This window comes from Pagrus pagrus, assembly GCF_965226575.1.
Source record: "Pagrus pagrus genome assembly, chromosome: 7".
Classification (NCBI taxonomy): domain Eukaryota; kingdom Metazoa; phylum Chordata; class Actinopteri; order Spariformes; family Sparidae; genus Pagrus; species Pagrus pagrus.
The window spans coordinates 30030476-30054699 of NC_140191.1; the positions used below are offsets into that span (position 1 = coordinate 30030476).

The following is a 24224-nucleotide window of genomic DNA, read 5'->3' on the forward strand; positions in this document are numbered from 1 at the left end:
CAGTCTTGTCTGAACAACCCCTTTAAAACCAAGAAACATTTTATTATTTTCTTTTTGAAACAAGACTAAAGAGTCTGCAGCTATGCTAGCAGCTCTTTAAAGAGTAACTAAACCTCAGAGGTTTGGCTAAAATGACTCTACACACACATAATACAGACACAAATATACAGCAACATTCTATTACCTAACATACAAGCAAGGGTTTGTTGTCAAAATTCAGTTATTACTTTGTGTTATTTTGTTCAAGTAACCTGCTGTTTGCTGTTCTTTGAACTCAATGTAGCCTACAAACAGTTTTCTAATGATAAATCTTCCACCATATTTCATATATTATTAAGGATTAACCGATAATTGATACGCAGTCAACTATCGATTAAAGAAATTGCTTAAAATGTGCATGCCTACACCAAAGGTTAATACCAAAGTCATCAATATGACAAGATATCCATCTTTAAAGGAACAGCAACTAGCCAGCTTGTAAGTTAACAAACATATCAACCAGTCAAAATTAGAATGTGAAACAGCCAGCTAGGCCTAACCAGTGGCCTGCAATGATACAGTGATGGGTCTCATTGCACACAGCAATGAGACCCATCACCTCATTTGTCATGGATCACTGAAAGGAATAATTACAACTAATCATCCGTTTCCCAGCGAGCTTGTCATCCTTTCTCTACAGTGGAGTCGTACTCATGATAGTTAATCCAGCAGCTCTGCCTTTGGTTGGAACTAAGGCCAACATAATTTTCTTTCTTCATTCTCTCTTTTTTTACGGCTTTCTCCTTAAAATCTTCATTCATGTCAATAAGCAGTGGAAAGAGATGAAGACAACAAACAAGAACACATCTGAAAGATTCACTGTTTGGCTGGCTCACCGAGCGCTCATGGTGCTGGATCCTAGGATGTGACCTTTTGTATAAGTCAACCAGAGAGTGCCTGCCCCACTCATTAGAAGCTTAGTGTGCGTATTAATAGCAGAAGTGTCAGATCCAGAGCAGATCAGTCATCTGCCAGCTTAACCTGAACTGGTTTTAGGGAAGAGGAAGGGAATGGTGAAGATGACAGAGGGGAGGACAAGCCAGAGTGAGATGGCCAATTCAAAAACGATTCATTTAATGCTCATACAGTGAGTAGTGGTAAGAACAAATAAAATAAACTGTATGTGCTGCCCTCTCCTGGCTAACAATGCCCGCCCCCCCCCCCCAATGGTGGCTGTATTTAAAATTCGTAGGGAATTGGGCCATTGGGTCAAAAACTTGGCCGGATGGGCATGGTTCTGTAGGACATAGCAGTGCACATTGTTTTCCCATAATTTGTGTATTAAACCTCATCTAAGTGCACGGAAGGTGATATTATAACTTTTGGGTGGCTTTATGAGAAGTTTTCTGCTCAATTACCAGTAGAGCTGAATGAAAATCTGGTCAAGCAGTTTGTGCAAAAGACTTATGTGGTCAACCACGGTTCATGACCTGTGTGGAAGTGGAGTCTTGTTTAATGGCTTTTAAAAATGACATGTTAACATTCATTTTTCTTCAGGTACTCAAAAGAATATATCCAAATTTCAGCTGCAGTTTGGTTAGGTGTGGGCAATAAATCTATTGGTTTATATTGGGAAAATAAAACTACTAAGTTAGATTTATGTAATAAAAATATTTGTTTAGGTTTTAGAAAGGATCATGGTCTGGATTTAAATTAATAAGTCAGTGGTCATTTTTGATTTCACATGGGACAGAAACAGCAATGATCACCATGAAAATCATCTCTGTTTGACGGTACATGTGATGAGACACTCAATGCCAGCTGACAAGAACATGCATCAGGCACACAGCACTCTGTGTGAAGCAGGACATAAGGCGTCAGGGTGTTTACCGCCGGGGAAACTACAGCTCACAATCTGCTGTTTCAGCTCTACTACTGACTATTTTTACAAACCAACCACAAGGAAAACTCAACCCATTAACACCAGGCAACCACTGAACATAGTTAGGGAATAATAACGTGTCAGCTGACAGAGATTTTCACCTCTCATCCAAGAGGCTTCTTCAGTTCTAACTAACTAGAGGGAAGTTGCAGGCTTTTAAACTCTGTGTGGGAGTGTCCTCACCGAGTTGTTAAGGACACATGTGAGATCCGAGTTTCAGAGTCGTTAGGGCCACTTGTGGGTCGTTGACCCAACCAGCCTTTATGTGGGTTGCTAGGGCTGGGTGAGCCCAGGTGTGAATGGTTGTTAGGTGAGGTAGGTCAATACTACATTGTAGGTGGGTGAAAATTAATGTTGTAGGCCACCTCCTCTGTTCAAAGATGGTTGTCCCAGTTTGACATAAATGGATTCTTTTACTCCTCTTTCAAATCATCTGTCTTCTCTGGCCAAGATGTTTACCTTGTTGTCCTCAAATGATGATGACAGCAGAGTCTTGACCTGAGGGGCTGGACCTCCTGTGTTGTGCCATTTGTTTATGGAGAGGTCGTTTCCATCTATGTCAAACTGGGCCAACCGTCTTTGAACAGAGGAGGTGGCCTACAACATTAATTATCACCCACCTACAATGCAGTACTGAGATACCTCACAAGACAGCTTAACAATCATACACACCTGTGCTCACCTAGCCCTAGCAACCCACATGAAGGCCGGTTGGGTCAATGACCCACAAGTGGCCCTAACGACTCTGTAAGGACATTCCCACACATAGTTTAAAAGCCTGGAACTCCCCTCCAGTTAGTTAGAACTGAAGAAGCCTCTTGGATGAGAAGTGAAACGTCTTCAACAAACTGAAACATGTCCAGTTGCCTAGGATACAGCACTTAGAATTACCATGACCTGGATGACCGAGAACCTTCATCAACAACAAATTGTATACGAATAACAAATGCTGTACACAATGATTTGTCATTATTTTAGGTCTTTGTCCAAGTGCAAGTCATCTTTTTTTTCTTTTTTTTTTAAATGTCTAATGATATCGTACCGTGGGTTTTTGGCTTCATTACATGCCAATAAAATTCTGTATGCCGTTGTCTGCATATAAGGACATTTTGTGTTCTTGGCCTCGCATTTTTATGCCTGTAATATTATTATCCCGAGTAATTCCCTGATTTAACGCTTCGATAAAAATTGCAAACAGTAACAGACTTGGTGGGCAGCCCTGTCTGGTCCCTCTTTCCAGGCCAAATGAGTTTGATATGACTCTGTTTATTTTTACTCTTGCCTTTGGGCTACTATAAAAGGCTTCAATAGTTTTAATAAATGATGAAATTAAAATGTTCCTAATACACTATATAAGAACTCCCAACCAATTCGATCAAATGCCTTTTCTGCCTCAAGGCTAAATAGTACTGCCTGATGTTTATTTTTTTTTATATGTTTGATTACATGTAATGTTCGGCGAATGTTATCTTGTGTCTGCCTTTGGTGGATAAAGCCTGTCTGGTCTAGACTTATTATCTGGGGGAGGATTTTTAAATTATTTTTGCCAAAATGTGTATGAAATTTGTAAGCTAGCAGTTTCGTTGATTTTCCTCCTGCTTCATATTATCTTAAAATAATGATAATTTTTTTTTAATGTCGTTTGAGTAGAAGTCATTCAATTCATTCTTTTTCTTGTCCATTTCTATTTGTGTTGCCTGATTTAGTGTATTTTTATGTATGTTTTATGTACATACATTCTCTTTTTTAATTAAGAGCAATAGCCTATAATTTTCCCCCAAAGACAGCTTTGCAGGCGTCCCAAAGAATTGGTGGGGACATCCACAACCCTATTAGGCTTGGGCGATTAGACGAATATATCGCCCATCGGCTGAGTCCATCATGGTTGGTTTCATTTTTGGCGATTTTTGTCATTTTATTTTGCTTAATTAATGGTCTGCCTCCACAGAATTCAACACAGTACATATAGTTCATAATTACTATGTCGAGCACAATTCAAAGTGTGCGCGTATTGGAACTGGCAGCTTCACTCGTGATTTCCGACGAGTCTTTCACAAAATGGCAGAGCTGAAAATAACGTTAATTCATAAACCATATTGAGAACTACTTAAAAAAAAGATGTGCAGTTGTGCACTCCGGTCGTTATAATAGGACAGGTATGTTATCCTGATCTCCGACCTGTTTGCTCATTTAGAGGCTGTGAGCAAATGCGTCCTTCTGCAGCCTCGCCCCCTGCGCCCGCAAAGCACGCTAAACCTTTTTGCTGCATTAATGTGGTGTTGGAAGATCCGAGTTGCTGAGTAGTTTTTCTGACATGGGGTGGCGTTCATGTGAATTATCCCATTCTGAAAGCCATTTTTAGATTTTTTCCAACATCACATGAATGCAACATCCCCCCTTTTTTTTTTTTTCTCCACCACACACACAACTGCCGAATATATCAGGAACCGCCGGTTGATGGGCTGACGATGGCCGGTTGGAAATATTTTACATATCGCCCAACCCTACTCACCATTAACATTTTCGTCAAGGTATTCTTTTATATCCATCCATATTTGCTGCCTGGGCTTATTTGCAACTGGGCTGTGATCCAACAAGTCCATTGACCCTATCTTGCAATTTATCACTCTATGTAAATCTCTTTGAAACGTAAAAAAATAATCAAGCTTCAAATGCGGGTGTGAAAAAAACGTATAGTATGTAGCCCTATGTTTTAAAAAAATCACGTCACAAAAAGACAAAAAAAAAAAGACAGTATGCACATTAGTCATGCAATTGTAAATAACTTAAACAATTCTCTATAACGTTTTTAATCTAATTGTCTGATTATCAACTAATTAAATTAGGTCAATTGGGTAAAATTACACTCAGGCCCATGTTTGATATTCATTTATAGTACATACCATACGTGAGGGGTGTAATGTTACATGTATTCGTCTTTCACGTCATGGTACAGAGGTCATTGTCCAGAGTATGCAGTCATACGTAGAATACGTCTGTGTCACACTATGGCGAGATACAACCATTCTTATCCACACTCCAATCCAGTAGGTGGTGATTAAAACAAGAAGAAGACGACACTGTGACTGATGATACAGTTTGTGGAGTTCAAATGAGACACAGTAGCTTTACAGGGAATAATGAACCCACCCGTGTCTTTCAAATCTGTTCATCAGAACTGTTTGACAGTTGTATGCGAGTGAAAACCCCTCGAGCATGCCAATGCATATAAGATGGCATCTCTGGATGCAGGCTGTTTTTAAGCAGCCTCTAGATGTAAAAGCAGATAGGAGAAAATAATAAAAAGAAATTGGCATTTACATCACATTTACATGTGTTTATTATCAGCCCTGCATAAAAATATGACCTATGTTAGCAGTGCCAGCCCAAGCCTTTTGGGGGCCCTAAGCAGAATTTGATTTGGGGCCGCTGTCCCACCACCGCGCAGTCACCTGTGCTTGACAATTATTGACACAAATGTCACACTATAATGTTACATTATAAATTGTATTAATACAGTGACAGATTATGAACTACTGTCCCCCTGGGCACAGATACATAAGGACCCCCCCTACCTTATTTGTATGAAAGTGGGTGCAAATGGGGGAAGAGGGGTTTGGGGGTCCTCCCCCAGAAAATTCTGAATTTGGTAGATGTGATTTCATGTATTCTGGTGCATTTTTGGGAAGGCCAGCTGGAGAAGGGCAATACCTAAATTCGTTCAGATTCATAGCCTTTTGCTTTTTGACTTATTGAGATAGTGACTTCACGCAACGACTTGGGTTTTAGGGCCCCTTGACCTCTTGGGCCTGGTAGGCTCATTCAGTAATCCATCCTTGCTCACATGCCACAAATATTTTGGGGCTCCTGGCCCCTCTAGACCTCTGGCCCCCTGGGCTTGGTAGACCCCTGTATTAATATAGTTGTTATTTACACCAAATCAGTCACCTTTTAACTGCTTAGAGGGTACTAAAATCACAAATTTATTATTTCTTTTTTTTTTTTTTAATGTTATTTTTTTTTTTTCCAGTCGCTTAGTTCGCTTATGCCTCGGGCCAGCCCTGTATGTTAGAGTGTATGTTCACTGTTTACTTAATGCTCTTCCAATCAAAGAGAAGCAGCTTTTAGTATGATTGCTCCCTACCTGTGGAAGAAGCTTCCTGAATACCTAAGGTGAAACTGTCAGCTCATTGCTGTAAGGGCTACATCAGTGGCTTTTTACAATTAGGTAACACATAACCTGTCTTTAATTTAATTATTTATTTGCTAGCTTTTTTTTTCAAACTTTCTAATGTCTTACCCCTGTAAAGCACGTGGAATCTGCCTTTTGTGTGAATGGTGCTCAATAAACTTGCCTTGCCTACAGGCTGTATCAACTATTGCGGGTCTCCCTTAAAAAGAGAAGAAAAATCCCACAGTTCCACACACCAGCAATAAAAACAAAATGATCTTTCTACAAGTCATGAAAATGGCCTGATGATTGCAATGCTCAACCTTTGCCACCCAGTCATCAATTTGTGTCTCTCTCCATTTGTGTGTGTCTCTTGGGTGCCCGGCTAGCTGATTAATCCCCACCAAAACTTCAGCTGACCATTTGCTCTCTCAACCACAACGCCAAAGTAGGCCTCCATCCTACCTTGCTTTTCTAAATAACTACTTCACACAGACAGTCATACCCACCATCTTTTCCTGAATTCTTATGCTTTGAAATTAATTCAAGAGGTGCAAGGGGCCACTAAGTATGAACATCTAGCCATTGTAGCTCTGCAAGCTCAAGAATTAGGGACAAAAGCTCAGATCTACAAGTTATTGTGGGAGGCAGAGGGAGTAATTCTCAGCAGCATGCTCCTAATGCTAATGTGATTTGCATATTGTGACTGATACCAGATGTGCCAAATGGCATCATATGTCATACTGGTTTTAATGGAAGTAGAACTTAATGCATGTGCTGTGAAACTCCCATCCTCATTCACACGCAACACTCCTCCACAACCTTCTCTCCCTTGAGATTCAACTTCGTCTCCCGAGTGTCACCTCATAAATGGGAAACAAATAGACACTTACATTTCTCTTAGCAGTTTAACAGGCTAAAAGGGCCCATCCTATCTCAGCCCCTTAATTAAGAATGGACTAGTAATAATCCTAAACACATTTTCATACCACTTCCTTTCTGATCAGTGAAGACAGCAACACAACTACATTATACCAGACTGTGTATGACAATCCTGTATAACAGGATGTCAAATATTAGGTAGAGCATCATCATGGATCAAACTGGAGAGCTTACCAGCTGTCATTACTTCTCATTTTGTCCATATTTTTGTAAAGTTACACATAAGAAGGTTGCCTTTAACTCATCCTCAAAAAACAGTCTTAATTCAAACCAGTGTTTCCCCTATATGCACCTAGCAGCGGGCACACCTCCACTGCTGAAACATGACCGCCGCTGATGAAATGTTCTTTTATTTCTTTTTTACGAGAGGAGAGGAGGAGACCAGACGAGACTAAACGAGATGAGGAAAGTTGTATTTTTTTCCTTGCGACTGACTCTTCATACCCAGATCAATTCCCACACACGTGTAAAGCACTAAGAATATTAATGATGAACTCTGCACTTACCTGAATATATCAGCTCAACAATTATCACAACAAGGATCAGGTAGATGTCAACACTGATGCAAGCAATGCTGATCTCAGATTCATTATTATCATTCTCGCAGAAGAAAAAAAACAATCAACAATCAAGTTCAAAAGAGACAAAATAAATGAAAAAAATTGTGACATCTAGTTTTAGATTTAGTCACTCTGTCAAAACATTTCTCCACTACCAAACAGTACATGTTATAAATTCTAAATAAGAATGAAAGCAGCTAGTGATGCAATGTAGTTACCAGTTTTAACCAATAAAGCAAAAAAAGCTTACTGTTACACAACCATGACTTAGTGGGACACAACAGTTATTGTTAATGTTATTAGTAACTGGGAGCTACTATATTGAAACAATATGTTTGTAGATAAGGGCATAAATGAAATGCACTTTAGCAGGATTTATGTTTTGTTTTTGTAATATTTATGCACTGAAATGGGTCATTCAGATTGGTAAGATGCAGCTTTTTATATTGTACATTGTTTTCTCAATAAAAAGGGAATTTAGATTTGTCTTACTGCTTGTATTAAAAGATTACAAATTTGCCATGTGCAGTAATGTAGAAAGTTGAGGATGCAAACATTGAGATGCATCATGATGCATTAAGAATAATTTAGCACTCGTATCGTTGAGAGGTGAAATATTATGAGGTCAGTGAAGACTCACAGCTCTACTGTCTAATTCTATGCCGGTAAAGAAATGATAAATAAGACCAACTTGTAGCCCTACTTTTAAGTTCCTTTTTTAGAGATTTCAAGAAGGTGAACAGAAACCTTTGAAGCAGAAACAGAACTTAGTTTAACACCATCAGTAAAGACATAATTTGCCAATGTTTCTCTAGATAACTGTAAATTAATATCAGCCAAAAGATTTGACAGAGTTTATCAGGTTATCATGCTTACTGTGTTGCTACTGTAGTATCACCCTCAAAAAACTATGTGCACACCGTGGACACATGAGCAGGGCCGTACGCAGGATTTTAGAGATACAGAGGTCCAAAATTCAAATTTGCTATGTAGTAGAGCAGTGGCTCTCAACTGGTTCGGGACCCACCTTCACCCCTCAACGACAAGCTGTGACCCAAATCAAGGAAAATTTTCAACTTCTCAAATGTATTTAACATAACATAACATTTCAGTAACTGTACTATTACAACTATTTAGTCACTTATTCAAGCAATAAAAAATAAATAAAAAGTGCATCTATGACAACCAACACTGCACTATGGAAAAAAATCTGTTTTTCCAGTAGCAGTTTTTATCCACAAACTCAAAATAAATTAAACAAAAAGTGCAATTCAAAAAGATTCAAGTGTACTTGGAAAAAAATACAGAGTTCTGTACCTCAGTGACCTCAACACTGGGTATGGCCATGCACATGACTATGCAGCTGCTGTAAGTCATCCTTCCGGATAAACCTGTTTGTCCATGAACAATTCCTTCAAACCTTCAAATCGGTCGGTCTGAGATGTTGAGTTATGCAACACATATTTGCACATGCCTCTTTAACACTTCTATGTGACAAAACTACTGTACTGGAGTGTATTTGTGTGTGTTTGAACATGAACATCTTTCTATCCTGGTCAGCCATTACAAAATACTAGGAACAAAATGCTGCTCCAAGACAAATGAAGACTGTCTATGTGCACATTCACAATCGAACCAACAATGTGAATTTCACTATTGTTCTGTGAACATAACCCCGATCCAAACAAAAATGTGGATGTCCTCTCCTGACTAATTTGTTAGATTGCCTGTAAATCACAGGAAGGACAGGGCTCTTCATTTTGCATCACAGCCTCCTATTCACACATTAACGATAAAAATGAACTGTTAACTCAGTATTATTACTATAGATTGGTGCAATTTAGACACGTAACAAGTTCAATATTAATACATTTAGATTAAAAAGCAACACCACTCTGTGCAGAAGCGGGGGTGTGGAAAAGGAGATTAGCATGGTGCAACAACTTCCTGTAGTAATGAGTTGCAGTAAGAACAAACAAAACAAAAGTAGAGATTCAACAAGTGTGGATGAGTCGGGAGAAGTGGTCGACATGGGCTTTCTATTCTTCAGCCAGGACTGGAGGTGAGATTTTAAGTTTCTGTCAACAGTAGCATACTAGCTAATGTTAGGCTCAAGGACAAGAATGGTTGCCATTACTCAGGAGCACCGTCAGCTGCTTAGGGATGCCTCTCTCATTGGTTGTTGGGCCGGCTCAGATAGTACCAATGTAATAATCAAGAGTTTATATTGCAAATTGTGTTTGTATATATCATGTTTGACATTAAAGGATAACTACCGTTTTTTACAACCTGGACCATATTTCTAGCAAGAGACAACTTTGGTGTCATTTGAAGTCGTTCGGACGAAATTAGATCCAGTGCCGGTATATCCATATAATGTGAGTGACGGGGCACTGAAACACAGCCTCTATATAACGCATTATCTGCCACGAAACTAGTTCATTTCACCAATATTTTGTCATGATACGCTAGTGCTATTCCCCTCTGAGGCTTGTCTGATATCAACATCCGGGGTCATACTAGCAGTAGCAGCTACAGGTAAACAAGCCGGCTGTTGCGGGTGCGCGCGCAGCTCAGAGATGACATCTTCCAGGTCAGAGGTAGTAGGTCAACCTACCCCGGATGTTGATAACAGACAAGCCCGGACTCAGAGGGGAATAGCACTAGCGTATCGTAACAAAATATTGGTGAAATTAACTAGTTTCGTGGCAGATAATGCTCATAGAGGCTGCGCTTCGGTGCCCAGATCACTCGGATTATATGGATATACGTGGCGCTCCACTGGATCTAATTTCGTCCAAACAACGCCAAATGACACCAAAGTTATCTGGGTGAGTAAATCATCGTATTTTATGCTAGAAATAAGGTCCAGGTTGTAAAAAACGGTAGTTATCCTTCAATATCGGGTGACCCTGATGAAGCTATGAGCAGTTCAGGAAGCTTGACACTGGATCTGTCAACCCCTCGCAATATCAGAAAATCTGTGCCAAACAGCATGCACTGCACTAGTGAAACAAAAGCCAGCAGGGCCATTGAAATAATTCAGGTCATTTAAAACATCTGTAACACTGAGTCAAAAGGACCAGTGATTTATGAAATCGGCATATAGACACTGAAGTTCTTCTGTCATCATTAAGTCTCAGTCCATTGTCTTTGCGACACAATATAATGTGTAATGTGTTTCTTCCTGAGCAGATTTAAGACAAAACAAATCTACCCAAAAGAGTAATTATATATACTTTACTGGTGCCCAACTAGTAGAAACAAGGACAACCATTTGGTTTGGGGAGGAAAATGGTCCACATAATGAGGAAGCTGGTCTTTGACCCAGTGGAAGTAACCAGATGAATGAGTTCTAATCAAAGCAAGCCAGTCTGTGTCAATACGGGACTGTGTAATCGCTGCATCCTACCTCCCTCTCATTCTCTCCTGGCCCAGTCCAAACAATAGCATGGATTAACTGTTCTTCTCATCTACTGGCAGCAGGCAACAGTAACCAGGACTGCAATTAAGAGCCTCTCTGCCTGTTCTCTAGAGACACACTTGTGATGATGTCTGCTCACAGGGCAGACAACAGGTCCTGCCAAATGGCTCTGCAGAGCACACATAGGTTGATATAGGTCATTGGTGGCTACTTGTACACAGGAAGGCTTTTTAAAGTCTAGAGCTTTCCATTAACCAAAGAGTGCCTAAAGCAGAACATGTTGAGCCTCTTAATACAAGTGTTCATCTGGCTTCACTATCAAATGGTACATGAAGGTAAGACATCACCCTTTGTAATGAAACTACCAGTTGTCATTGATTGTACTGCACTTTATCCTGCTTCATTTATATGAGGATGAAATGGAAAGACAATGAATGTGCTTCTCAAATGTGTTATTGAAAAAAATATCTTAATTTTTATCGTTCAAACATACCTAAATATACACTTCTGTTTTGGCACCAAGAAAGACTTTAAGACCAAATGTAAGCCTTTTTGTGGCCTGGGCAGGAACAAACACACAAAGCTAACGGCTCTGACCACAAGCCTCGACACAGCCACTGCAACACTTGACCAAACTGCAAAGAGAAGTACAGAACAAAAACATAGCACCGCCGAAGAGTGGCCATCGATGGCTGCCAAGTACTCTAAACACAACAACTGCACAGGGCTTTGGCTGTATAGCATGGCCAAAAGAAGGACATATACAATTACTATCAGTCCCTATAAGTGTATCACGCACAACTGCCAGAGCACACAGATTGTTAGGCCCACTAAACAGCCCTGCTCAGCGCAAGAAAGTATAGTGAGCTGCATATTGATTATGACTATTGATAATTCTGAGTGCAGGGAGGCCAGCAGCCAGTGCAGATGGTGGTACACCACGGGCTCATGGAAGGAAAAGGTCATATTATACACCTCAAAACACAGGTCATGGGGTACACTTTGGACTAGATGCTCTGGATATTCAAAAGCCTGATCATACATAGCCTCTGCAGCATCAACAGTTGCACGGAAAAACAGTTTAATACTGGGAAGAATAGAACAAGATACTTGATGCCTCTGGTCTGACCTCAACAATGCAGTAGGTGGAGCAAAAGAATAAACTTTTCATTCAAAACTACTTCAACAAACACAAAAGTGTTGGGCAAGTTCACAAATGTTAAATATTGTCTAAAGCAGTTGTTCCAAAGGTGGGTGCTGCTTGTGGATGGGCCACGGGGCACGCAAGTTTTATCTTATCATTGTACATTTGTGTGCTTTTAAAAAAGGTTTTACCAAATTTAAGAAATAAAATCTGCCTCATTAGCTACATTTTATGTTCTATTTTTAAACATTTGAAAAAAGAAGTATAAAGCAGTCTATATCAAAATTACTGGTGTAAGTTATGGACACTCCAAACCATCAAGAACTAGCAGCGACAAAGGCTAACTGTTATGCTGCCTTACGTTGCCTGTGCCTGGGCTTAAAGTTGCACTTGAATATACCACAAACACTACAGCCAGCGTCAACTAGCTTGTATGTTCTGCGCCTGTATGAGTTAAAATACAACGTTTTCAATTTATTACAGATGATGCAAGGTTGGACTTGCTGGCCTGCTCCACGGGTGCCATTTTGCCCAAAACGTCCTTTTCTCACTTAATGAAGTGCATGCACCTGTGACAACAAATGTCTGTGTATCGGTGCCTTAGACATATTATAGCTATCTCAATCAAGAATATGTCTGATAAAAAGTTTCCAATGGCAAATGAGAAGAGCGTTCTGTGTGTCTCCTATACTTTAGTTATTTGTTTGCTTTTCTCACCTCCGTTTCTGATTCACTTAGCTGATCAGCCAATAAGAGTGACTTCTTTCACTGACGGGCCTTCGCCAAGGGCTGCCGATGTCAATGTTGTGGGACACACAGCAAAAACTAGGGCCACAGACACTCACGGCCTGGTCTTTCAAGGGCCATAAAAAACTCACCACAGCTAATGACTTTGCAACTAACTGTTGTCATAGTAACGCAACATGCTTTCCAGCTCGGGAGTTTTTCAGGAGCTCTGCAGTCAGACAAATATTAACCATCAGAGCAGTGATGGAAAGATTGGATGTGGTTAAAAGAAATGCTGATACATGTCAGCCCTCAACACTGGAAATGGACCACATAATGAAGTGATGAATGTCACTAGTAACAGCAATACCCTAGACTCCCTTACAAATTGAGGGATTTTAGAAGTTACTGCATCATGAGGAGAAAGTTAAGCAACTTTGTGAAACAGCTATGGCAAATTTTAACTCGTTGGTGCCTTCTTGTAAATTCAGCCTTAAGATGTTTCTCTCCTTGTAAAAAAGTGTCAGTTTCTTTGCGGCATTGCTGTGAAAGCCTGTAACTTCTTCACCTGACTCCCTTAAAAAAACACTTAATTTTGAAACTTGTTGCATTAGGAGAAATTGTATAAACGTTGTGAAACACTGTCTACAACACATTCTTGACTAATTGGGCCTATTTGTTCATTCGGCAAACGTTACACATGAAGAAACACCCCACTATATGAAAATATAGGATTACACCAGTCCAATATTTTCATATAGTGGGGAGCGACGTGTTTAATGTCAGCCATTGTTTGAGCTATTATCTTATTTATCTATTTCAGTCATAAAGTTGGTTAGATTTACTTATCATAGAGACCCCAACAAAGCTCATATTATGAATCAACCTTGGTTTGGATGATGCTTCCACCATGTCAGACAGAATTCATGACCGCATAGCTAAACATTCAGCTGACTAATGGTTAGTAATGGCTATCAACCTATGTTTGTATTGAATTCAATTAACTCTGTGTGGGCTCCTGCTAGCACAAGATACCTGAGGTAGATGAGGAACTATGAGCTAGGCGGACGAAAACTGTGCATTTTGCTGTCTGTATGTGATGTACTTGCGCTAGATGTTTTGAAAGATTGCTCATGTTCCTGCTCTTACATGCAAAAGAATTGTTGCACTTGTGGCAACAAGCATTGTCTGCATTGATTCTGTAATCTCACTATGTTGAATAATACCAGAATTTACAAGATTTTATCATAACCTGTACAACTATTTTTTGTTCTTGCACCCCATATTATCAAATCCTATCTGAAGTTGCGGTCCACAAAAGGGAATCTGTTTATGATTAAAAAATATATACATATAACTGGAAAATGCAGTCTTCCATAGCATATCACAGCTCATTACAAGTCAGCAAGCTTAACCAGTTGTGGCTTCTGTGAGAACCGAACATGAACTGACCCTCAGGTCCCTGTGCACTGCATGGAGCCAACAGCAGCAAGACCCAACATGGACAATCTCGCATCAGACATATTCCCCCTATCACCTAGCTCCAATACAAGGAAAAGCTATGAATTATTACAAACAATTGCTCTAACAGCACAGTGCAATACTGCAGAGCAACGTACTACTTTCACTGTCCAGGTTAAATAATAACACATGAAAGTTCTTAGGAGGAGTGGGTATGTGTGGGTTTCTGTATAAGGTTCAATTAGAAAGTAACCACATCCTCATTGCCTCTGCTGTGAGTTTGTGAGAACCATGACGAAAATAGGGGAAACACATAATACCTAGCTGACTGCCTTTGACAGCATGTCCTACATGCATAAACAATCATGAGACCAATTTCAGACTCCTTCAGGATTAGCACCACATGAACAACCACACCGAGTCGAAATACAAGCTTAACTGGGCACATTTCATTATCCAATTCAAGAGCAGGACTCATTCCCATGGTTTGTCATCACTGAAGATACCTGATGTGAAATATATATAAGTCATAGAAAGTCAGACAATCTCTCTGTCTGTACTCTGTCAGCCCTCATAGAAAATCAATGAGCCAGTGAAATGTAGTGCAATGGGACACCCATGGACATCACTTATAGTAGAACTTACATTGTAGCACATGGGCTATGGCAACCTACAAAATGATCAGTGTCAAGTACTGTTAGCAGCATACTGCTGTTGGACACACAGCTTGATATTTAAATCCAACTCTGCATATTCTGTTCCACGGGGCCCTGGCACATGACTGATGGTTGTTCTGAATAGAGGCTATCTAAACAGGCCACGGTGAACATGTATTCAGGCTCTGCAGGCAAACTAACAGCCACAGTGTCACAGAAGGGTGTGACAAAAACTGAAACAGGTGATAGCCACATTGTCAACCTCAATACACCACTGTGCCTAAGCTTTGATAAAGACATACTGTGTAGTTTCATGCCAGAAGCCTGTGCTATTTGGGAGGGGATGGAGTTCATAAGTGCACTGGACACTGATTTGGTGCCATAGCCCTGGTCCATCCATCTCAAATTTATCAATGGATTTAAATTCTAAATAAAATGCCAATTGTGTCTGTGTGAAAGTACCAGGCTTCATAAGCCCCAGGCTTTCATAAGCCCCTTTCAGACATGCACTGTAACTCTGGATTTATCCAGAGTTTACCCAGAGGAGCTCTATGCATGAACACAAATGTCTGCATTATTTGCCCCGGACTTTACCCTGTCCTCTCCCTAGTCCTAAATCCAGGCCATATGTGTGAATAGAGCAAAACATCTGCCCAGCTCGTTCTCCTCTCTACAGAGCTGTCTGTAGCATCCTACCCAGGCGCCATTTCCTGGCCAAACCATACAGAGTATTTTCAACATATGTGAATGTTTAACACGGACAATCTCCTGTTGTGTGCTGCATCTGTGAACAAGCAACTGTCGACAATATCCTGATCTGATGCTCTGGATATTGTCCAGACTTAATATGTGAAATGGGCTATAAATGGACTGATGCAAAAAGCTCACATCCTGTCTGGTAGTACTGCACTGTAACTCTGTCATTTTCTAATTAACAGTGTGACTCATTTCATTACTTTACCATCATTAATCAGCCTACATGTTTTGCATACCTACGGCTGGAGCATCATACTCATCTCCAAGCAGTATTTCCGGTGCAGAGTATGCCAGAGATCCACAACTGGTTGTCAGCTTTTTCCCTGGCTGAAATTTGTTACTGAAACCAAAGTCAGTGAGCTTGACCAGTCCTTGTTTCTCGAAGAACACCACATTCTCTGGCTTGAGGTCCCTGTGCACCACATGCAGCCGATGGCAGTAGGAGATAGCATGAACAATCTGGGCGAAATATTTCTTAGCCAGCTCTTCATTTAGACCTTCCTCATGTTTCATGATGTAGTCAAACATATCCCCTCCATCGCCTAGTTCCAAGATGAGGTAAAGCTTGGTCTGCGTATCTATCACTTCATATAGGCGCACAATGTTGGGGTGCTGGACCAGCTTCATGCAGCGGACTTCCTGGAAGAGGTGGCCTGTGGCCACAGTGTCCAGTTTAGTCTTGTCGATCACCTTCACTGCCACTTTCTCACCAGTGAAGACATGGCGTGCCAACTTGACAACAGCAAAGTGGCCACGGCCCAGTGTCTTGTCCAGGTCGTACAGGCCAGCGATCTTGCCATCATAACCCCGCTTGAAGCCTGCCATAGCTGAAGAGGGTGATGGGGTGAGGGGAGCCCCCACTGTGGGCAAGGGCAGGTTGGCTGAGTCCTTTGGTTCCAGCTTAGTTCAGTTCATCGAAGGCCGGAGGAGAAACCCATGGCTCCTGCTTCCTAAATGATATGAGACACACAGTATTGCTACAGTTTTGATGAACACTGATTACAAATTAAACTGAATGAGACATACACAAGTGCAAATAAAATTTTAATCATTTCCTACGTTCACCTCATAGTAATATCTGTCAGACAATACTATGTCTGACAACACGTACCTGCCCCCTCCCTTACTCAGAGAGCAGCACTGATCAGAATAATGCTAGTATATATTACAGAATGAAAGAAGCCCCATTACGCGAACTGAGCAGAAAGAGTCAACATAAATATGCCTAATATTAGCATAAAAACTTCATATTTAACGTTAGATCCTGCTTGCTGAACCTTCAGAGGAGGCGTCGGGCTTGTTTTGACAGGATAGCTACTGCACTAACGATAGCTAATTTATCCCGATGTGCTGCGTCGTGCTGCTACAATGAAATGTGTAAAACTTCCCTAAAACTATCGTAGAAGGCTTTCAATAGTTGCATGTATAGTCAACTGTTCTGCTCCCACAGCTGCGACTGACAGACTAGTTCAGAAGTCAGCTACATTACGGGCCCAGCGGTAGCACAAACAACTAACGTTAGCTCAGCGTTGCCAGCGGCTAGCTCGTTGTTCATTGATTGATCAACGTTAGCCGACTGGCTGACTAACGTTAAACTGGGTTTTTATTTTAACGTTAGGGGGTAACCTACTAATTCACAGACCCATCCACTGATCATTTCTACACAGACACATTTATAACTGAGCGTTGGTCTTACAGGTACACAGGTGCTGCTGTATCACACACAGCTAGCCATAGCTAGCATCTAGCATGCTAAAGTTACTACGGCTCGCTCAGCTCACCTCTCCAGCTTCTCTTTGGTAACGTTGAACATAAAGCCCTGAGTCCGGTCCTTACCGGGTATTTTGGGTACTCTCTACTGAAGCTTGTCGTAAATTATCAGAGAAGACGAGGAGGGTACCGCCTTTTCGAGGAGACCGCGGCACTCAGACGGTGCCTATGCCCGGGGTTTATCCGTTAAACGAAGCATTGTATCGTTGGCAAGGGCAGCCCTATTCGGAATCGTTGTATCCTCCTAGCAGAGGCGGTGGGGCTGTGATGCTACCTTCACGTGCCGCAAAAAGTGTCGAGATTTTCAGAATTTTTCCAGCATTACAAGACAACGTTATACGTGTGTTCGAAAATGTGTTCACTGTTCAAGAGATATGTCTTACAAATATTTAATAGATTAATGGAGTCTTACTATACAAAGCCAAACTTTTCCCATTAAATCTACTTTAAGACTAACTTGTATTTTTTTCAGATCCAACAGCTATTTTTTTTAAAAAGAAGAAAAAAATCATTTGACTATTTTGATATTATTGTCCGACTAAAAAGCGCTTACCTGAGGTGCCAGTTGTACATATTTTACACAATTTGGAAGCTCAGAGTCAGGTCCTTACGAGGAGCGGGGAAGGCAGCATAAGAGCATGACCAACCGTATTTTACTCTGACGTCAAACAAGTCCTATTATTGTAACATTTTTACACAACGATAAACAATATTCGGCTCAATGAGTGCCAAATTGATAAAGATATGGTAGTGTGGCCTTAATGACGGGGATAGTTTTAAATGTTTCAATATGTACGATGTGTCGCTGAAATAGCCTATATTTGAATAAAGGTCGACAACATCCGACAACACGTGATGCGGTGATCATTCTTAAATATCTGTTTCATTCTACAGCATTTACACAGTCTATGTTTTTGTGCGCGGATGCATTGCCCGTCAGTGCTGCTTGGTTCACCCAACAAACGCCGTACAGTGACATCTAGTGACGGATAAACGAGACACTTGTTTGGCCTTCTGGGTACTTCACTTATCTGAGTGTGTTCCTTCACTGATTGGATGTGACTTAAAAAGGAAAATGTGGTCTAAGTTTGGAGACATTGCAGGTTGTTTCCACATAAAGAAGAGCGTCTGATTTGGCAATCGGGTGTGTTCCCTCACAGTGTATTCCTGTTTCTGTTGCACTCACAAAGGAATGTGTTTCCTCACAGCAGGTTGTGCTCTTTCAGGTTTTGTATGACGTGATAAAGTATCAACTTAACCATTTCTTTGACCTTGGCCCTTAAGGCTTTGTACTGTATTTACAGTCATGAGCATGAACTAAAACATAAATTACAAGGGTGTGGTTTTTTCTGGCCAGTTATAGTACTGTGCAAGGGTACAGGAGGTGTATTGTAACAGCCACCATGTAAGAGAGACAGAAGATTGTTTACAAAGACAGAAGGTCAAAATATATATACCCCAAGGTACATTTACTTATGGGGGAATATTTTGAAATATACAGAGAGGTGACCAATAGACCTTTTTCACAGGTGTAATTAATGACAGACAGTAACGATGGCTAGTGTCCCACCAGTTATGGCGGTGAGCCAGCATCCACGATAATAACATTTATCAACTCTCACCCATGAATGCAGCCATAATTGCTGTAATAAAAACATCAATAAAAACAACTGATGGGAGTTTAGCAGCTGCACAGCCTTGGGAACAAAGGTTGCATAATTCATAATTATGTTATCACCTGAAACCACACCTCACACTAAGAATTTTTGTGTTTTCATTAGTTAAGAATGAATTTTAAATATGGAGCAGGCCATGGATTTAAAAAGGCATAAGGGTCTAAGGTGGAGCCCCATTAATGTAATGAAATGTGCTCAGTGGTGCAAAAAACAAAACATATTTGACTTCCTGGGTGTCAAATTACCCCAATCTTCCACATGACTTCTACATTGTGCAGCCCATTGAGTGTGCACACTAGACGTCAGTAGGCAGAGCGACTAATTTCAAGTTTAGCCCTCTGCTAACTTGAATGGGGATACAATTATTTAATCGTATGGCTCTTCTTGACTTTCCGAATGCTGTTGGACTAAATGGATCAAATTCTGACGGTGAAGCTAGTCTTTTCAGGGAGGTTGTGATGCGCAAAATAATTTATTCAGCATTTAAACCTGCTTCCTCACAATGTAAGCTCATGGGAAAATGTATTTCTCAACCCTTGTGCATCACATGATGTTGTAATGACATGGTTTGGCCACAAATTGGCACTGGGGGCCTGGAGAGTGTTCTCTTGTATAAGCCATGTTGCACCACCATGAATGAAACTGGGTGAATGAGCGATGGAATATAACATATTTCGGTGCTACCATACAAACATCATACTGACTGAATGATACAATTAAGGAATTGACATCCTTTTGTGGACTGTGGTATCTTTGAGTATGCTAAACAAGTGTAGTTGACCTGGATTTAAGATCAAGGAGTAGCTGAGTATAACCTCTGGAAGAACAGTGTTCATCCTCCCAGCAGATTTCAGCAGAGTTGCACAGTCTAAAGCAAGGAGTACTAAAGCTGTTCTGGAGGTGTGTTGTGAACCAGTTTCGAATTAACACACTTATATTTATCCTTCAAGTTGTCATTCATCTACATGGTATTTGTTATTTTCATTATATAAGCCATGTCTTTTGTATTTATGTATACTGACATATTAACTAGATCTAGTGATTGGGATATGTCATACCTACAGCAATAAAAAACAAACACAAAAAAAAAAAAAACAATACAAGCAGTGGTGCTTGCTTTTCTTTTTTTAAACTCTAGATGGGGGTGTTGTATTGCATTTGATATGTTACCACGCTGCGTAACTATACAGTACACTGCTCTCAAAACATGAATGGAGTTGCTTGTCCGGATATTGAGAAATTTGTTTGATGGAGGAAATCTAAAATAGATGTTTATTTTTTTGTTTGTTTTTTGTTGTTGTTAGCTCTCTATTACATCACATAGCCACATCACCTGTCTCATTCTGTGATTAATACATTTATTTTGCACCTTTTCCCTTTACTGGGTCCACCAAGAACTTTAGAAAAAGTGCCACAACTCTTCCCGTAAAGATAGCGTGATATGGATATACAATCCCTTTCATTTTCTTATTTAATTTCATTTTGCACTTGTATTATTAAAGTACGGATGTCTTCATGATATTTACATTCCCCACACCAGAAGCACTAATGAAGGTCTTCCATGTGGGGATGTACTTAATCTGTGACTTATTTTATCTTCTGCATCCCTGGGTAGTTCAACAAACAACCTTGGTTAATGTTAATGGCACTTTTTCATGGAAGACATGCCAAAGAACCAAGAATAGGTATACCTATACCTGATAAAAAGAATGGTGGCTGCATTATATTTAGCTGTCTGAGTTTCAGGGTTGTAGTATAGTGCAGGCTGTCAAAAAAGTAAAAAATGAAAGAAGGCCCGTGGTCCTCTAGATAAAAACAAATACATCACTTTCATTTTTAAAAATTATTTATTAATTACCTTGCAATTTACGTATATGTTGTTGGATTGCCTCTGTTTCATGGTCCTGATATTGTGCTGGTCCTGATATTGTCCATGCTGACTCACTATAATAGGTCAAAAATGTCTGCTGCGAATAAAGCTTATGGTGACCAACTCTTAAAACACTCACTTCAATTTGTAAAAAGCTATTTTTAAGCTATTTATTGTTTTATCGCCTTATAATTCATATTATATCTTATCGGATTATTACCACATCACTCACAGGAGGGATTTTGCCTGCATGTATTATTTAGCTAAAACTAAGCACATTTAGCTGATTGCACAGAAGTATTGAGAGTATAAAGAGTATTTTTACATTGTGACACTGTTATATTTTCTTAAGTAAAGAATCTCAATACTTCTTTTACGACTATATGCGCAAGATGCAATAATTATCAATAGCTCATGTGATGGAGAGGTCGAGCGTCATCGCGAGATCTGAGCGCGGGATTTCAATTGCGGTAGGTGGAGACTGGACACAGCGGAGCTGAGTCGGTGTCCAGCTGCTCTCTCGCTGTTTTCTTGACAGCTAAGCTAGCTCGTTAACAACACCAAACAGCCGCAGCGGTATCTCGGAGAATGTAATGACTGAACACGCCTTTGTTTCTGCTAACAGTCTCAGTATCCGCCGGTATTCTTCTTTTCATTTCCGCTACATGCCTGCCTGTTAAGGACCGTCTCTGCAAAATACGAGGCACTGATGCTGCCTAAATGAGCTAACCTCTCAACTGTCTTCAAAGACAAAAGCAACATTTTACTGAGACCTGAGGTAAGAATTGTCGTACAGATATGGGCTTTTACTTGAGGCTGAATCGATAAAAAAACTGGCACAGCTGGCTTTGCCTGTGCAGGTGTAGGTATATGTCATAGATGAGTGTGTCCAGCTGCTATCTCGTAAGAATGAAGCGTCCAGCTGACGTACAGCTTCAGTTCTACATATGCTTGTAGATATATAAATATTAAATTAAATATAAATATATTTAACCTAGTATGGAATTAATACCCAAATCAGTTCGATATCTTTTCAAGTGTTGTTAATATCATACACATCTGAAACAATAATTGAAAATATACTTATGAAGTTATGATTAAATGAATGAATGAGTGTCTGTCAGCAGTGCAAGAACCTGTATTTCCAATGCCCAAATATGTATTTTGAATGGATATGAATGCATTATGTTAATAAGTTTGAATGCAATTGAACACATTTTCAAACATATCAAAACTACCGTAGACATGCAATGTGTTTTTGCAATTTAGGTGAAAGAACGAATGGCAGTGGTTATTAAATAGATGGGTTAATGCTCACCCCTAATCAGCAGCCCATTTCACACTGCCTTTTCAAGGTGGAAATATTGCACCTCACTGTATGTAGGAAAGGCATAATGAATTCCCCCCCTCCATTCCACCTCTGATCTGCCAGCGGAGGTAGTAATGAAGCCGCGGCAAAGGCAAATCGGCATGTGTAAGCCTGGTAGGCAGGCAGCACAGGACATGGGTGTGATGTTTTGATGGTGTTCACAGTCTGACAACAGAACAGATCTTTCGCTGGATATCACTCAAAGTAAAAGTTAAATATCCCACACTTCAACCCACTTAAGCAACGCTACAAGACCAAACAACAGTAATGCGGTAGCAGGTAGTGTCTTTGGCAACTAATGTGAGGAAAACAATGCCAAATTTATAAGTCACTGTCCTACTGAGCCAGGTGGCTCCTGGTGTTTACTGTCGGTGATTATGTGACATGTTTTTGAGCAAATGACTTTAACTCGGAATGTCTTTGTCACCCTCCACTATCATGTTATTGTAGTTACTGTCTTTGGCAACTTACTTAGAAAATACAATACCAGATTCTATGAGGAAAAATAATGCGACCTGGTCAGCCCTCATGACCGAGTCTTGAATGAACTCCCCCCCCCCCCCCGGAAAACAACATCCCTCTTTGAGTAAGAGCCAGACAGGGTCAGCTATTTCAAGCATAAAACGTATTTATGTCGCTTTCATGATGCATGGTGGGTCAGTATCTCAAACACCACACAGTATAACAGCATCCATATGATTATAAACAGTTTGTTGAGACATTTTGAGATTTACAGGTGGAAGTTCCTGTCTCCCTGTCCTGCTGTCTCTTCATGTCTTGTCTTCTTCTCTTGTCTGTCCTGGCAGTGATTATGTGACGTGATTTCGAGTGAAAAACTTTAGCTGGCAATGTCTTTGTTACAGTACCTTCCGCTATTGTGTTGTTGTAGTCACTGTGAAATGCTATGTACATAAAATCACCTCATTTAAAGAGGAAAAGTCACCGAACCCGGTCAGCCCTCCCTATTGAGTCTTCAGTGTACTTCCCCCTGGAAAACAGCATTCCTCTCTGGGAATGAGAGCCAGACAGGGATTGATCCTTTAAGACAAACATCATAAATATTAACAAAAGTATTCTTCTTTGACAAAAGAAATACTGTTTTAGTAACGACGTTTTCTGTCAATCTTCAAACAAGTAGGGGTGGGAATCACAGAGTAACTGACAGTAGAGTTGGGCAGATGAACGATGCCATCGTCCATCGCCAATGGCTGACAGCCATCGACTACTATTCCCAGACCATCGTTACATCACGATTCAAAAGGCTGCCTGCCAGAGAGCACAATTAAGTGGCGTGTAGGGATGCACCGATCCACATTTTTTCACTTCTGATCCGATTACGATACCAATACTATTCCAATATCAGAGCTCTGTTTGCTTTAATATTATTAGTTATCATTATTGTTGATTTTATATGAGGCTTAAATAAACTCCTTTCTACAGGCAAGTATGATATGTACGTATGTATGCATGTATGTCCCAAAAGGCAACTTGAGGTAAGTATAAGGTCAGAAAAGAAAGTCAGAAAAACAGGAAAAATCCCATCCCGAAAAAAAATATGCAACAGTAAGGGTTTCAAATTGATTGTCAATATTTATTAAATTCCAAAAAACAAAAAATATCTGTCGTATTAACACAAATACTCAATTCAAATCTAGTATACACTACTAAAATACAAAGGGCTGCTTCATCTGTTCAGCACAAATTAAGTACACTGGCTCTTTCAGCATCAACAAATCAAGGTTTTCAAATGTCAAATATTTGAAATAAAAGAAAAGTGC

The 24224-nt window shown here is 40.2% G+C and overlaps 2 protein-coding genes across 3 annotated transcripts in view; one reads left to right on the forward strand and one right to left on the reverse strand.

The window, feature by feature from the left end:
• snrka (SNF related kinase a) overlaps positions 1 to 17780 on the reverse strand; it is a 67098-nt gene extending 49318 nt beyond the window's left edge. The window contains exons 1-2 of one of the 2 annotated variants that reach the window (XM_084357491.1): positions 17598 to 17780; positions 15998 to 16711 (exon numbers count right to left, since the gene is read on the reverse strand). In XM_084357491.1, the coding sequence (XP_084213617.1) occupies positions 15998 to 16586 (589 nt within the window). In that variant the 5' untranslated portion in view covers positions 16587 to 16711; positions 17598 to 17780. Of the gene's footprint in view, positions 1 to 15997; positions 16712 to 17542 lie in introns of both variants that reach the window. The other variant, XM_084357490.1, reaches the window with a different exon arrangement.
• A 3789-nt stretch (positions 17781 to 21569) lies between these two features.
• pomgnt2 (protein O-linked mannose N-acetylglucosaminyltransferase 2 (beta 1,4-)) overlaps positions 21570 to 24224 on the forward strand; it is a 33433-nt gene continuing 30778 nt past the window's right edge. Inside the window, exon 1 of the mRNA XM_084358559.1 lies at positions 21570 to 21855. The gene's annotated coding sequence lies outside the window, so the exon portion shown is untranslated. The remainder of the gene's footprint in view (positions 21856 to 24224) is intronic.